Consider the following 16,695-nt stretch of genomic DNA (forward strand, 5'->3'; position numbering starts at 1 on the left):
TTCAAAGGAGTTTATTTGGTGATGCTTTTTTTTTTTTTTTCTTTAGTGCACTTTTATTTTAGACCTCAGAATCCTCACCTATCAGCCAACAAGCTTGCAAATGAAACCCAACCCATTCCCTCACCTTTTGCGCAAGTTTCCAGGTTTACAAGTGGTTCTGCTTACTGCCCATCCCAAGGTTTATCCACAATCTCCATCTGCACTTTCAGTGTCACACAGCCTAACAGTTTTATACACGTTTACTTTGGTTTCTCCCACCTGAGACCCAGTCTCTTAACTCTCAAGGCACACATCCCTGTTCTCTAGCAGAGGAATGTTGTTCACCCACACCCTGACTTAGATAGGGCTGATTTTCTATTGACTTTTGCTCTACTGCTGTGGACACAGATGAGACACTCAGAAGGTCTCACATTGCACAGATTCCAGATATTTTCAAATATTTGTAAAGGAGAATGCTGATAAAGCTCTTGTACTTTATAAGCTTAGTGCAACAGTAAGTACATCCTCTTGATTTTTTTCTGATGCCACTGTTTTCCTGGGGTGGCTGTATGGTTAAGGAATACTCTAATACACAGCAGATAAAGGAATGACAGTCTAAAATAAATCACCACCCCGGGTACATTTGGTAATTATTCTTTCCCTTCAGTATAATGCATCATTTTTGTAAAGGTTTACACTCCTGAAGCTTTTAAGATAAATGTAAAATATGCAGAAATATTTACAAACAGGCAGAAGCAGGAGTTCCCAATATTTTGTTCTAGGATTCTTATAGTTTTTTAATAGAAATAGCCATTCAACTGATTTCCACATTAGTAAGATGGAAGTTCAAACTGACAGCTGTCTCCAATTGTAATCACAAGTAGAACAAAAGAGATGTCCTATCTCAGTGGAAAATTGTTACATTATTAAGAATTGTAGGATTAGAGAAAAATGTACTTTGTACAAATGCTATGTTCATTAGTACCTCAAATTTGTGAAATTAGCAATAGACTCTTTCTTTTAAATTAATATCCAGAGGCCCTTTCTAAGCCAGTACTTATCTGACATTAATTAAGAGATGATTGTGTTTATTTAATGACAGATAATAACAATGCATCATTGCTAAAATAATCAGCAATTCTCCAACTCCCTTCCAAGGCAGGCAGAAAGCAAGCAGAACTGCTAGAAACTCTGCAGGTTCAACAAACAACACTTCTGCCTATCAGCTCTAGAGAATGCAGTACCAAAAGCCCAAATCTCCCAGGCGCACGACGGAATCGACTGAACAAAAATACATTAGTCCTATCACAGACAAGTCATTTCCCATTTTCTTCCCCTTAACCTGCTGCTCTGTTTTCCATGGTCATTAATTTGGCACTTGGCTCTCCTACCTGGCTGGACGTCCCATGTCTGCATAAGATGAACAAAAGGCAGATAATGGTAACAGTATTGTTTCTCATGAAGAAGTCATCACGAGTTTGTAACCGTTCTCCTCCTCTAGTTTTGGAGTTTCAGTTTGATAGGACAGAAAGAAGAACAAACCTCCAAACTATGGGAGGAATGGGATCAGGAATTTGTGCTTCACTCTAATATGTTCTTTACTAGTTTTTGCCTTTGTACACCCGAATTAAAGAAGAAACTATTGCTGCACGATTTTCAGATACCTTAAATTCCACCAATTTTCCTGAGCCTCATTAATGAAAACAGGAAAGTACCTCTCTGAAATGTACTTCAGAGTGGCCAAACAAGTCACTGAGCAGGAACGCACAAAGCATAATGATTCAGCAGAACTTACGCCATCCAAATGCAAGCTTATTTTGGCAGGCCCAATTACTGATTGTAAATCGCAGGCTCAACTGCTGTCTTAGTTTGATCATTTGAATTTCATTATCTCAATCTCATTTGAATGAAGTAAATTAAAGACTTAAAATGTTCTGATTCCTTTCTCATTGGATATGATTACTAGATTAAAACACAAACCAATTAATTTCAAAAATTGTGGCTTTGGATAAATACTTGAGAGTTTATCTCTTCCAACGTGTCCTTATCTTCTTGTTTTGCTTCTTTGGTTAATTTCTGGCATTTGTGAAATTAAGGATGACAACATGGGCCAGAATCAGACAAAATGTCAGACAGATACCATGTAAACACTTCCACATCACAGGTCAGCAAATTATTCCAGGCCAAATCTGAACTCTTGTAGTCTAAACTCATCTAGTGATGGTCAAACTTGTCACTCAGTAATGACTGTATAATGAGGGTAAAATTTACCTAATTGTAGTACAAGGACAGAACAAGCAAATTAATGAAAATAAGTGAATCATCAAGGGAAGAGAAACTGGAAGGACACAGATCATTCATCTTCCTGTCAGCAAATCCATTTGTAGACAAAAATGGACAAACATAATCGTAGGAAGCAGCTGGAACCAAACAAACAGAACTTCCCGCCTGTTAATCCCTTACCTTCCCCAAATATATCTCAGAGGTGACCCTACTCCATCAAGAAACAGCTCCAAAAAGAGCAGTCATCGGAGAACCCTGAATGTCCAGTGGGGAGAGATGCTTGACGGGGCTTGCTGGAGCTTGAAGGAAGACCAGCAAGGAAGAATGGCTCAAGTCATCACTTCAGAGTTGCTGAGAAAAATTCCCCACAGAACAAAACACAGTGATAGTGAATAATGTCAAAACATGAGAGATGTAAGAAAGTTACCATTTGAAACAGAGAGGAAGTCAGAATCACAGAATCATAGGGGTTGGAAAGGACCTCTAGAGATCATCAAGTCCAACCCCCCACATGCTGTGCCATAGTGATCTTACCTAGATCACCAACCAAAAATAGAGAAATAATACAAACATGTACTCGTAGTAGTCTTGTTTTTAGATCTTCAAAATTTTGCTCCCCCACTTGAAATAAACTTTACTTTTCACTGAAGAAGTCTATTCAAGCATGAAATACGCCATTGATTACAGATTTCTGAAAAGGAAAAGTAGTTGCCAAATCTGACGAGAACACAGGAAGTGTACGTGGGTCTAAGGGTGGAGACACAGAGACCCCAGTGCTTTCATAAAGTGAACGGAAATGTCATTTGTCTTGTACCATGAAGAACAGACGGATTCTGTATGCCTTAGGTTGAAAAGAAAGAGCATTTTGCATGGGCACCATTGTGTGAATTGCCCTCAGCACTGTTTCTTCCTCTTGTAACAGCATTGGCAGCATGTATAAGTTGTACTTTTCCTATCTTCTTTGTTCTTGTTTACTGATTAGCATACGCAGAGATTTTTCTCTGCTAACTAGTTTGAATGAAACAAGAATTGCCACACGAATGTACGTAGCATCTGTGTAAGGGGAGATTTGGACACCTGCTTTGCTCATCATCACTGCCTGCAAGGGACTGTGCTCCCACCTGGATCAGGGAACAGCCTTTCCCACTGCTCACCCCAAAATGGGAGATGTGCAGCAGTGCATCCCTCTGTGCTGGGGACTAGTACATTTACCTAGGAATGCCCCTGCAGGGTTGGTTGCTGTCACTGTTTCACTGTGAGCTCTAGCAGCAAGGATTCAGCCAGATATTGGCCAGGGATTTGATTTTTGATTTTTATTGGCCATGCTTTGATAGCATGGACCTAAGGCTGAGTGGGTTTGTTTGTTTGACTCTTTTTAGATCTGAGGCTTAGCAATAATGGTTGCTTTTGACAGTGTTTTTACCCCATGCTGTCTTTATTCCATTTACTTTCCTACAGAAAGACATTTTTCCAACAGCCCCATTTCTGCATAGCAGAAATAAATAATGTGACAGTGACACACATTTGCTTAGCATGGGCTTAAACCAGAGTCACGTGGGGCTTTTAGTCTGAGCACTAATGCATGACTGCTGCTAAAATTTTAGAGACAAGATCATCCTTTTTTTTTCTTTTTCTTTTTTTTTTTTGTAATTCTTGGAGGCTTTTCGAGGATGATACATACTTATTTACATAGGAAAAAAAAAAATCAAAACCAGGACTGCATCACTGCATCTGCTCAGTTTTTGAAATGTTTTGACACATTCTCAGAGATTTACTAGGTAATTTCAAACGCTTGTCAGGCAATTTATAATCCATTATTTTTCACTACAAACTGCATCCTTGAGTTTATTTTATGGCACAGACATAAAGTAAACTAAATGACAGCAGCACCCCTTCTTTCTCTTTTATCTATGGGAATGACCTCAGTAAACAGAATCCAAGGGATGTTGCGCGTGCATTTTGATGTTTATTTATATTAATGGGAATGTTGGGATTACTGTCCTTGCATAAATGAGGAAGCAAGCCTTGGCTTAGGGTGGCAGAACAATCCAATTATTTAATAAGATGCGTGTCACAAGAATGTTTCAGGGTCAGTGTTGCATCAAAAGATGCACTGCTTTGCAACCATTTTGGGGCCTTGTTTTTCTAATATTAGCTGCTGAGAAAACTGTGATAATCTGGCTTCTTGCTCTGTGAGCTGATGGGTTTTCTGACTACATTGGGATCAGTGTGAAATACAGCCAGAGATCTGCTCATTTTAGGTGAGAGAAAAATTATATGAAAGGAAAGAAGTAACTGAACATTATATGCTATAATCTTGATGTTAACTTGCCCATTCTAGTTCCAGTTCTTTTTTCTTTCTTTGATTTTGTCAGAAATCAATGAAGCAAGTCTGTGTAACTCTTCTAGAAAGCACTAGAAGTAAGGAAGAACTGAAGACAGAGAAAAATAATGACACTGGGTAAAAGACAAGAACTCCACCTGAAATTTCAGGGCATAAGGACTTTTTACATAGAAAATAACTTAAAAAAAGAAGGAGGAAGAGAAGAGGTATGGAGGAAGAGGAAGGAAAGATATGACTGACCTGCATTTCAAAATTAATTTGTGCTGCATTTCAGGAACACTGGTATTTTAAGAGGTTGTTTTACCCAGTGTTTGGAATCACTTCGTATTTTTGTCCTGGAACTGAACTACAGTGATAAACATGGTTAGATCTGGGCATTTGGTTTGTCATCAGCTGAGAGCAGGAAGAAAGCCTTGCTTATTCTCTTGGAAAGCTGCTGTTCTTCCAGTTCCAAAAGACACAAGTAATTAACTCAACTTTTTTAAAGGGTAGGTTGTAGTTGAATGATTCTTCTTACAGAATGTTTTCCACTTTGTCCTAAATCTTCTTTGTTTATTGTTTTGGACATTGGTCTATCATAATGCGGACCACTAAAGATACAAAAAAATCCTCTATTTTATAGGCCTGTTTCTCGCCTGTCCTCCATATGACTGTAATGAAATAAAAAGAAAGCATTCTTATTTTGTAGAAGCAGTGCTTTAAGTTGGGAAGAGTAGTGCTAGAGCGCCGCTATTCTAAAAAAGACTGTTATTTAGCATGAAAACATACACTCTGCTTTTACAGTGAAGTTAAGATTTGTCCTGTTGGAACAGTCAGTAGACTCAGAGAATAGCTAGGAATATATGCTGTATTTAGCATAACATAATTTTTTAGGACTGGGGGAAACTTAGCTAATGTTCCTATTTCAATATAAAACAGAAAACTCAAGTTTGAAGTTCTGTCTGATGGAAATAAGGCCAATCTGACAAAACTGATTTGTATAAGGTCCAGCATTGTATTTTTAATGTTTTGTATATTACTGTAGGTTTATATCCTTTATTATGTAATTAACATTGTTTATCACTATAAAAAATGTGTGTAAATTCAACTGATACCACTTACTTAGAACATACTTGGAACAAAAGAATAGCTTCCATTACCTCCAGCTCCATGTGTTTTTCTTCCTTGTCACGGTCCTTCAATTGCATTTTGGAGTCTTCCAAATGACAGATGTGTGGATACTCAGTAAGTTCCCATTTAGCTTGCTTTCTTGGGAAAACCTCCGTTTTATGAAGGCCATTGCAAAAGGCCTCATACAGTGGCAGTTTTGTAAACAGATCATCGTCACCTCTCCCATCTGCTTCTTCCTCTTCAGATGAATAGTCTTCTTCTCCTGCCTCATAAATACGGAGTTTAGTAGTAGCTTCGTGTGATAAAAATTCAAAATTAGAAAATGTGATGGCACTTGGCTTGTGTCTTATGACTCTGATCTCATGACTTCTTTCTGGTTTCTTGGCTGGATTTTTTCCTGCAAGAAGTGGCCATTCTGGGTATGAGGTAAAGTTTAAAGCTTCTTCCTTTGGCTTGTGCCTTGCAGAACACAATAATCCTTCACAGAGCTGCTCTGCTTCAGATTGACTGGTGGCACTAACATGCTCTACAGTCCCACCAGGTTGCAGGGATGTCTCACTGTGGTCTAATATCGATGACAAAGACAGCAAACTCATCTCAGGTTCCTGTAAAACATCCTGAAATTCAGATGGACTTCTCTGTTCTTCTATGTTTCTTTGGTATTCTTGATACTTCTCTTCCTTTGGAGTCCTCAGGCACTTGGCAGGTGTAAGACATGATGAGTCTTGATTTGTTGCATAGATGTTGGTTTCCATTCCAATGAGTTTTACCCATCAGAGATCAAAATGATTCCATTCTTGATTTTCTTTAGGTACATCACTCCACATACGTAGACAGGAAATATCTTATTATTCAAAAACTGTGATCAAATAATCATTATCAGTACCTGGATTCTTATACCAATCATCTGAATCTTCTCTGTTGCTGAAAATTAAAAAGAAATAAAAAAAAATATTGATAGTAAGTAGCTTGCATTGGAATGCATCAGCAGCATTAATCCTAAAATGTGACATTTCTGTATCAAATTTACCTATATCTCTCTCATTTTATGTATGCAGATTAGATGAATTTAAAACATCTGACATGTTTACCCTAGAGACCAGGCAGAAATGTTTTTGTAAAATATTGGCTTTACATTGATTATCCACGGAATGGATGAAAATCACTCAAATGATGTTAGATACATGCTTGTTTTCAGAACTCGCCTCTATTCACTGCATTTTTACTGTCCAGTCATTGAGAACTTCTTCACCATTCTGATAAAGCTACTGAAATGTCATAAGGAAGAAAAAGGAGCCAAAGGAGCTGACACAAAATAAAGAACATTTCCATCAGGGCAGTATCCTCTGTCGCTGAGCATCTCTGACTTGACAATGCAGTGCAGAACCTGTCCACTTCCAGTAAATTTGCACAGCAAAACAAAAAGATGGCTGAAAATACAGAGCTTCAGTTCTACACCAGGGTTGGCCACACCTGGTTTAAATCTGTCTTAACTTCTGGACTCACATCTAGTGCATGGGCCTCCATCACTAACATAGCTTACATTCACTACACTCACTCATATATGTAATTGACTTTTTTGTGACAGATTGAATATTGATAGTGTTTATTTTAACGATTGTTTCAGTACTCCATCTGTGAGACAGCAAAGCAGAACAGAAGCTTTTCAAAACAAGAAGAGAATCATACGCCTTTGATGTGTGTGGCAAGCCTGTGACTACTGGGAAGACTTGTCAGAAGGCAGCTCTGTGATTGTCAGAGTGGGAAGCAAGCAGAGCAGGATGCTGGCATGTGACATGCCTATCACTGCATGTGCCATAAGCTAAGTGAGGTGCACTAGCTAGGCAGATTTCATTGCTGGTTAGTATGCATTTCAGTTTTATAGGCATACTTTGAGTAACAGAAATAATATTGTGTGTATATAGAAAATCTGGGTTTGTTATGTATTACCCTTGCCATTTGCTCTTTTGCTGTAAAAGGTGAGAGCATGCTGGCATGCACAATTTAGAAAGCTTTCCTTCTAGTTATTGTTAGCAACGTAAAAGTCAGATGTTACTGTTAGCTGACTGGCCTCCTGCTGGAGTCAGCAGAGGGTGGAAAATGTTTCCTGAAGGTAGATGCCTATTTTAGCATGGGAGGTCTCCCACCTAGCCTGATGATCTTTTCCAAACTATGAAGGAGAGACAGACAAAATGCTTACAAAAGTCACTCAACTTCTTGATAGTCAGATAAAGGCAAGAAGAAGGGATCCTTAAATGTCATCTGGTCCAACCCCCAGCAATGAGCAGGGACACCTGCAGCTAGATCAGGTTGCTCAGACTGCCAGACAGCCTGACCTTGAGTGTCTCTAGGAATGGGGCATCCACCACATCTCTAGGCAAATTGTTCCAGTGCCTCACCACTTTTATTGTAAAGTACTTCTTCCATATATCCAATCAATACCCCCAAGAGGAATCTCTCTCTATGACTTCTTTACACAGTAATAGCAGTTTGCAACGTGTACATGCAAATGACAAAACTGCATTGGAGGGTTCATCTTCTCAGAAGCTTCAAGAAGGCCATCAAAATAGAAGTGACTTCACTTTCAGAAGCACCAAACACCCTTGATTCTTTCTCCCTGGTATTACATGAACTGAGTGCAATGCCTTTGAAAAAGAAGACAACCTTTGTAGGGAATGACTGAGGTAACTAACCTTTCACATCTTATTTCAGGCAAGATGAGAAAGCTTTGTGCAATTAAGGTGACTACTGACAATTATCTAGGCCATTACTGCTGCTCTTCAGCCCCTTGGCATGCTCTACCCTGCTGGAAGGTATACCTCTAGCACCTACATTCTCACCCTGCAGAGCCAGGGACAAGCAAAGGAGATGCCGCTATTCAAGATGACAACACAGAATGCATCAAAAGAGCTTTGACTGCTTTTTATTTCCACTGCTTTCTGATGCTTTAAACTCCAAAACATGAATTATACTCCCTGCAAAAAAAATTGTACTTGCTGTTACCTCTGAATAATCTAGCATCTAAAATAAACTCCCAGCTTCTTTTTACAATTCACAAATTTATCTCAAGCGATTTCCAGTTTACAGGGATGTGGTGCAAAGCTGTAGATTCTACAGTTTAATTACAAAAGTCATGAAAAAGATTTTCCTTTCATCAGGGTTGCTGTCTCCCTTGGACTCATTTTTATTTGTCTTTTCCCCGCAATGAGACTGGAACAAAGAAAGAATGCAGGAACAGATGGGTTTTGTGCAAGTATGGCAAGAAATCTATGAAGAGGAAGTGGTAAAAAGAGTGTGAGTTCACCCACACATCCTGTGGAACATCTCTCTTTACTCCATCTAGCAGAGATGGGGAAAAAAAGCAGCCTTCTATGAAATATCAAAATCCATATTTTATAAAAAGTTATACACAGGCATTTAAAGCTCCTAAAAGCTGAACTGTGGATTGGAAATCCTGCCCGTACCAAAACGCATAACTTAGAGAGGCTTGTGCATTCAGAGCTAGATCTGTATGTGTTGTGAAAGGCCCGTAACACAGCCCTGCAAAATGACATAATTGCCACCACAATTATGAATGTAGGTGCTTAAAAGTTCTGAAAAATAATGGACTTTCTGAAAAAGGTCTGTATAAGCACGGAAGTTACTTTCATACACAACATGATTCTCAGTATAAACTGTAGCATTAGCTGTACCAGCAGTGACCTACTACTGGTAGGTTCAGTCGCTGAGTAACAAAAATCTCTTGGACATATATGCAGTTTTTCTAACTAGGAAGAACAAAGACTACCACAGCTAACTGTCAACCTAAAACTGACTCCAAAACAGCCTAAGGAGGAACAAGATGAAATTTTTTTTAAGGTAAAATGTGAAATCTGTGTTTTGAGTGCAACACTCAATCAACTTGAGCTTTTTATACATGAGTTTGACACACAAACAGCATTTTATTTTCTGAGGAAAGCTTCTTACAAGTCTGCAATGGATTAATACAGATATGAAGTACAGCTAGTGAAATGATGTGGAAGGAAAGTTTTCTCATGGTTTGGTACAAGTGGAGATATCTGTGCAGATGCACAGCTAAATTTCTGTATATCACCCTCCATTGGCTTGAATCCCCTTAGCCTAGACAACCATAACTTACATTAAAACACCAAGTTTTGCACAAACTTAATACAGAAAGCACATATTAGGCTTAACCATTAAATAGGAGAATTTGACTAATTTGTATTTTCTTGAGTCACTCCGAGGAGAATTGATTTCAGGGAAATTACTATGCTTTATTTCATAGGATTACTGTAACAACAAGTCACCTAAACTAACCAGCAAACACTGATTAAATTACTGCATTTCAGTTTGCATTTTGGCATTGCGGAGCATATGAACGTGTGGCAATTTCTTGCTTTTTAGAAGTCAGTTTAAACGTGAACTGACAGAGTAAACCAGCAAATCAAGCCCTGGTCTGGGCTGGAATGGAAGAGCACTCACCCAAAATAAAGTGTTTTTACCCCTCAGCCCCTAATGCATTTGTTTGCCCTTCACAATGACTTTGTTTAGTATTTCCCATTGACTTAAACAATCTTCCCCTAAAAAATTAAACAAGCAAGCCAAGAGAGTGTGAAACATACAGACTAACAACAAATTAGGAGAGCAGGATTTTCTTTTCCTGTTGATAATTTTACCTGTTTTGCAAGGTAACCTCATATTTTTCAATTCAGTTAATTTCCGTGAGCGTAACACCAGGAACTCAGTAGCCAAAAGATCCTCCAAGCACTGGGGCAGAACAGAAAAAGAAATGAGCAGATCCTTAACAAAAGGCATTTCAGCTTGCTTGCTGCACGAGAACTCTGTCAACAGAAGTATGTGTGAGAATCCCTGGGGCTAAAACAGCCTTCTGCAAGCACCGGCCAAATCATTCACAGTGAAAGGGAGAAAAAAAAGAAAAAAAAAAAAGGAGAGGGGGAAAAAAATGAAAAGAGAGCAATAGCATGCTTCACAGGAACACAGAGTGCTTCTAAAAATACAGTGTGACCTCATTCTTCATACTGTGCCGGACCTGAACACTGTGCTTTGCTTTATCACCTGGAGCACCTGGAGTCGGGTTCCCAGTGTACACACTGTGCTCTGGAGGCTGTCAGGTTTTGAAAAGGGAGGCCGTTCAATGCCTTTTGATGTAGCACTTCCAAGCAATAGGAGGGAATACCAAAATTAGCTTTCCATGTCACCTGGCAAATTCTTATTGTTTGTTTCTTCAAGACCTACATCTACTGCCAAGACTTCACAAGTCTTTCTATATATATTAGTAGGATCGTGCCTCATGGGCAGAACGTCTCACGTGCTGCAAGGCACAGCTGTAGTGTAGGCTCCTAGATGTACAAGTTGCATGGTGTGAGTATAAATCAGTTACTTGCAAACCTAGCCAGCAAAAGAAAGGGATGAACTGCATTGGAAATATGGGGTGAGAAGACTGCTGAGCTATACTATAATTTGTGTTGTCTTTTTCTCTGCCTCTTTGATTGGAGCAAACGGCAAACATGCAAAAGCTGCAACACCGTTCTATTTGTGTAATGGCTCCTGCCTGCCAGTAGCAGCAGATTACATTTTCCACCTTGAAGTATCCAGAGGCAGAATTTCTGCCAAATCTCTATCCCTCCTGACTCATTGCATGAATAAAGGAGACAGCCCTTAGATGCACCCGATTGCTTTCATGGAAGTTAAGCAGTATTTTAGTCAGCTAAGAATTTGGAATATTTATGAATGAATCACTCAGCAAATGAAGACACATATTCAGGCACCCATTTTATGGGAATGACTTTATAGTTCAGGGAGGCTTGCCTCAGCTCTCCTCGCTGGTCCCACCTCCACTGCGACAAAAGCTCATTTTGCATTGCCAGAGAAAGTATCTTCTCACATTCAGTAAACGACAATGATAAAGAGACACTTTGCTAATGTAGTTGGGCCTACATGCCCGTTTGTCTGTTACAGCTGTGCTGCTTTCCAACCACCATCTTCACTGATGCTCTCACACCAGCTGGACCTCAGAATCATCAGCATTCTCAATAGCACTGTCATTGTCACCTCACCACGATGTGGAGCAGTGGCTTAATTGCAACTCAGGTGAGCAAATGTCCCTGCAACACAGCTCATTCAATTTCTAAGAACTGAAATGGATGGGAAATTCTGGGTCTTAGCTCGTTTACATAATGAGGGTCTCAACTTTGCAAATCATCCTGCTGTGTGCTGCCTGTGCACAGAGTGGTTACGATCCTGAGCAGAATCCATGTGTAAGCATCTGTGAAGTGAAAGCCTAAACATGGCCTTGGAAAAATCTCATGCCTGTTGCATACCCAATTGCATCTTCTTAAAATAAGGAGGCAGAAAGGAGTGAGGTATGAATGGGGAACTGAGGATAGATGTATTTCAGTGTGGTTCTCAGCATACAAATGAAGTATCTGTGACAAGTAAGATCTGGCCTTCCTTCGGCCAGTAGACTGCTTTTAGTATTGCATTCAACTTTTTACTTCTTTATTCACTATACTGCCTCAAGTGTTTTGTTTGTACCTATGAAATGCAGCATCAAGCTCCTGATGACATGTTGACCTAAGGTTGTTTGACTACGTGGCAAAGAGGCAATTTCAAGGGATTCAGGATTACAATCTGAACTACTTGAGAAATGAAACCTTCTGTGAAGTTTCTGAAAATCTCAGTGCTTATGGGAAAGAAAGAGTTAAAGGTACGTGTGTGCATAAGCATTTATCAGTAATGTATGTTATTAAATAAAACCAGTTTTTGTGTTTTTTGTTGGTTTTTTTTTTTAATAGAGCACTTTGGCTTTGTTTTTATATGACCAGTGGAATCAACATAAGACAGGAAAAGCAGCCAGTCATATGCAGATACTGGTCGTAAGCAGAGGCCCCAAAAATAAACTAACACATAATAAATACTTGAAAGGCAACACTGAATAAACAACATAGGGAAAAAAAAATAGCTGTCTCCCTTCAGGTTGAAGTTCTTGGCATTGGTAAAATCCTAGCTCTTCATCTAAGTAACCTGACTTCCAAACTGGAGTCAGGAAACAGCATTTCTGCAAGAAAAGTCACTGAGGTCTGAGCTGCTGCTCCCCCCAGCTTAAATACTAGCACTGTTTCAGTGGCCTGTAAAGTGAATTCCATTACCTATGTTCAAAGGCTGTTCAGTAGACTGTCTGGAAATTAATATTCATTTTGCATACGAAGAAGGAGGCTGGAAGAAACAGTTTTCTTGTGTTGGAAGATATCTATGTTAAAGTGGAGGAATTAATGGTCAAATTCAATCTCTAAATTTCCTTTTAAACTGATGAAAGAGGAAACACATCAGTTTCTCACTCTACAGGTTAGGTAAATGACAAACAACTTTTTTTTTCCTACTTAGCTCTTGTCTGTTGAAAGTTGTGTGTCAGTGCAAAATTGTCCTTCACAACAGCCTGCAAATGCAAAGTTGCATTCTTCCCTCTGAGAAATTTCTGCTGGACCTGCGATACCCACCAGCAAAAAAGACATTGGAAAATGGAAGTTATTTTGGCATTTTACAGGGGGAGAGACTGGTACAGGTCTGCATTTATTGTATGATTCAGAATTATGTAAAGAGGGAAATAGACTTCTTTAAAATCATTTGCTGCTCTGAAAAAAAGAAAATACATCATTGCCTTTGGTGAGAATATATCAGATCATTTTCACTTATTATTATCCAGTGTCTTGTATAAGCAATTGGAAGCTTGTGTCTACAGTGACCATATAGGTAGCAGGAGAGATGCAGCCTGGAGTCAAATATTTTTTATCCCATAAAAGCATTTTTGTCACAGTTCATCTTCCATCCATAAAAAATTGGTTTGTTTTCTTTACTAATTGTCATGATTGAATTTATACAAACAACTGAAGAGACAGCAGTTTCAACAGGCATCATCAACACTTATTTTTATAAGCTGAACTCTTCTTAGTAGTTGTATTTATAAAGGAGCTGCATTGCATTGCCAATGTCCACTCTTCTCTCCCCTACACACTAGATCCTCCTTAATAGGGATAAATCTTAACCAAACCAAACCCCCCAGCTCCTGATTTTCCCAGAATCTATTGTCTTCTCCCTGCAAACAGGCAAACAGGTTGTACCTTCAGCTACCATAAGTACTCTATTCCAAAAATTTAACTTCAAGCACCTAATTTTGGTAGCTATATGGAGAAAGAAATGTTGTTTTTGTATAACAATAAGATGTTATGACTCTTAAGAGGCCCACAGAGGTGCAGTAGAGCTCTGATATGTAAGAAATTCATGCTTGCAGAATAGAAGACATGCATTTTTGAATAACATCAGGAGATATGCTGGTGTAAACCAGTTCTGTGGTTTGAATGATAGCCAGAGGGGAAGGCTAACTGTGAGAAGTTATTCCAGTATACTAAAATAGGTAAAAACTAAAGAAAACCAGGAGGAGAACAGGGAAGGGTTAATCAAGCAGTATACAGTGGGGGAGGGGTGGGGGGTGTACATCTGCTATGGAATTAGAAGCACTGGATAGACTGTAAACCCTGAAGTACTCGACCAGTGAGGAAACAGGAGGAAATTCACACTGGGCAATAGGAAATAAGAACTATTGTGTCTCTGTGGTCCGATGCACCTGTTCTGAAGGTTGCCTGCTATTGTAAAAGCATGAAATAAACTGTGATTCATAGCAAATTCCACCTGAGCCTGGAATATTGAACATGAGCATTCCTCACAACTAAATTCAGCTGGCATAAGTGCTGTATTATAAATGAATGAATGAATGAATGAATGAATGAATGAATGAATGAATGAATGAATGAATGAAAGTAACGTATGTCTACGTTTGAATCTCCATGTTAAGAAGCTTCTATAGGAAGACAAATTCGTCAAAACTACCAGCAGCCCTTTCTGTCTAAGGATCTGTATCAGTACTGCAGCATGTTATTATGGAAGATTTCTAGGCTAAATCAGAGCACTCTCAGAAAACAAACAGCAGCAAGTTCTTCAGTGCCGTGTATGTTAAAGCAGTTTGTGATGTTGCCACTCCTTGGCTTTATATTACTATCAGTGTTCTAAAGTCTCTGCAGTGTTTTGGCAACATGCTACATTTGTCAGATGAAATACACTGCTTAATCCCAGGCTGGTAAACAGCTTGAATAGGCAGGGCTTTGATTTATGAACTGCATCAATATGGTAATGAGGACATTGGCTGGGCAATTAGTTTTAAATTGTATAAGCTCACACTTGCTCTTGTTTTTATGAGTACAAAGGTTTGTCTGAACACCTCTGAGTTCAGCACTGCAGAATCTTCCGGTGTCTATAGCTATTAGACCAGAACTGTAGCAAATTAAAGCTCCCACTACACCTTTTGAAGTTAATAGCACAAAATAATTTGTGTGAAAGTATCAGCAGTAAATAGATGTAGCCATTGAAAATGCTACTTTATACACACTTTATTTTTACATTCCAGTATTGGCTTTGGACTCTAACAATGTCTTTATCACCATCTCTAATCAGATTCTGTACTGAATGCTGAAGAAGTGGTAACCCCAAAATAAGCACCTCTTACTACAAGGGCCGTGCCAGAGGGCAGACTCCTCCTCTTGAGATCTACAGGATCCATGAGATATAAAAGGCTGTGATAGAGGACTGTGTCAGCTGCAATGGAGACAAGTTATTTCAGAGGGAGCTGAAGTTATTCTGGAGGAACCTCTTGTGACTCCCATCTGTATGTGCAGTATGGTCAACAGGCATCCTACACACAGTTCATACAGTTTTGGTTAAGCAATAATTTTTTTTTTCTTTTTGGTAAAAAACTCTTTCTTCAAAAACAATGTTTTGGATGAATGCCCCAATATGTTTTGTTGAATCGGAAATTAACAAAAGAATTTAAGTTGGGAACTGTTCACATCTTTTGATTAATCTATTTAATTTTTTGGAGCTTCAAATGAAATATACAAAGCGTTCAGACAAATACTGAAGCATTTTCAACCTTTATATCTTTTGCTTCACCATGTCATTTTTCTTTTGTTTTAATAAATATTTAAATATAATAAATATTTAGTTCTCACAGTTCTTCTGAATTATTCATTTTTGCAGTAAGTTTATGTGTTGTGTTTTTTTTAAACTAGGGTAAGTCAAAACACTCAGCAATACTTTAGTGACAGCTGCTTTAGAGGTATCCAAATTCTTATTTATGTACAGAAGGAAGTGTCTCTTAAGCCAGTGTGCATATTTGAGGCCTGAATTGTTATTTTGAACAAGTTCCTTGTTTACTTTCTGCTCTTTAGTTACTTCTTCTCTTCCCCTTCGAGATCTTGAGATCAGTTAGTTACACTCGACTGTTCACCAGTTTCAGTTCTTAAATTCCAGACTTCTGCTTACATTCTTGTTTCGTTGGCTATGTTAGGTTCGTGGTATCAGATGATATTTTCCCCATCCAGGGGTCCTTGTAGACATTTTATCAACTAACAGCTCTACTTTTTTGAGGAATGCAAACAAATAAGCTTTCCAAATGGTGTAATAAATGCAGTTCAGAAATACCTAAACCAGCTCAATGCTTCTTAGCCCAGTTCTCGAAAGTAAGAAATGATTCTGTGATTCCGTGAAAGCAGTGGAGCTGAGATATACATCTGTAATATGCCTTGCTTGTGATATCAAGAAATTAGCCTTGAGATCTTTATGTGGCACATGCAGTAAATGCAAGCCAAGTTGATGGGTCCTTTTCAAAACTCTTCTCTAGACCTTTTGTATGTTTGGCCTCATATGCTATGAATTTATCCTTTGACATTCCACCTTTTCATCTTTCCTCCATATAGAATTAAACTGCTTTAGACACTTCCACATCACTGTGTAGAATGAAGCACCAAATAACCACTCCTCCAAGAAAAATAGTGAAATCCGGTACTGGATGCTCCTGGATGTTTTAATGTGCTCACAGTACCTAAAGCATAGTCCTCAAATAACATATG

The 16,695-nt window shown here is 38.7% G+C and overlaps 1 protein-coding gene across 1 annotated transcript in view; it reads right to left on the bottom strand.

The window, feature by feature from the left end:
- Positions 1-16,695, bottom strand: part of LOC136044750 (uncharacterized) — a 75,238-nt gene that overhangs the window by 23,337 nt on the left and 35,206 nt on the right. The window contains exon 2 of the mRNA XM_065730246.1: positions 5,746-6,634. Within this exon, the coding sequence (XP_065586318.1) occupies positions 5,746-6,471 (726 nt within the window). The 5' untranslated portion in view covers positions 6,472-6,634. The remainder of the gene's footprint in view (positions 1-5,745; positions 6,635-16,695) is intronic.

The sequence above is a fragment of the Cyrtonyx montezumae genome, unplaced genomic scaffold (assembly GCF_038088225.1).
Source record: "Cyrtonyx montezumae isolate F1298 unplaced genomic scaffold, pur_monq_1.0 scaffold_12, whole genome shotgun sequence".
Classification (NCBI taxonomy): Eukaryota; Metazoa; Chordata; class Aves; order Galliformes; family Odontophoridae; genus Cyrtonyx; species Cyrtonyx montezumae.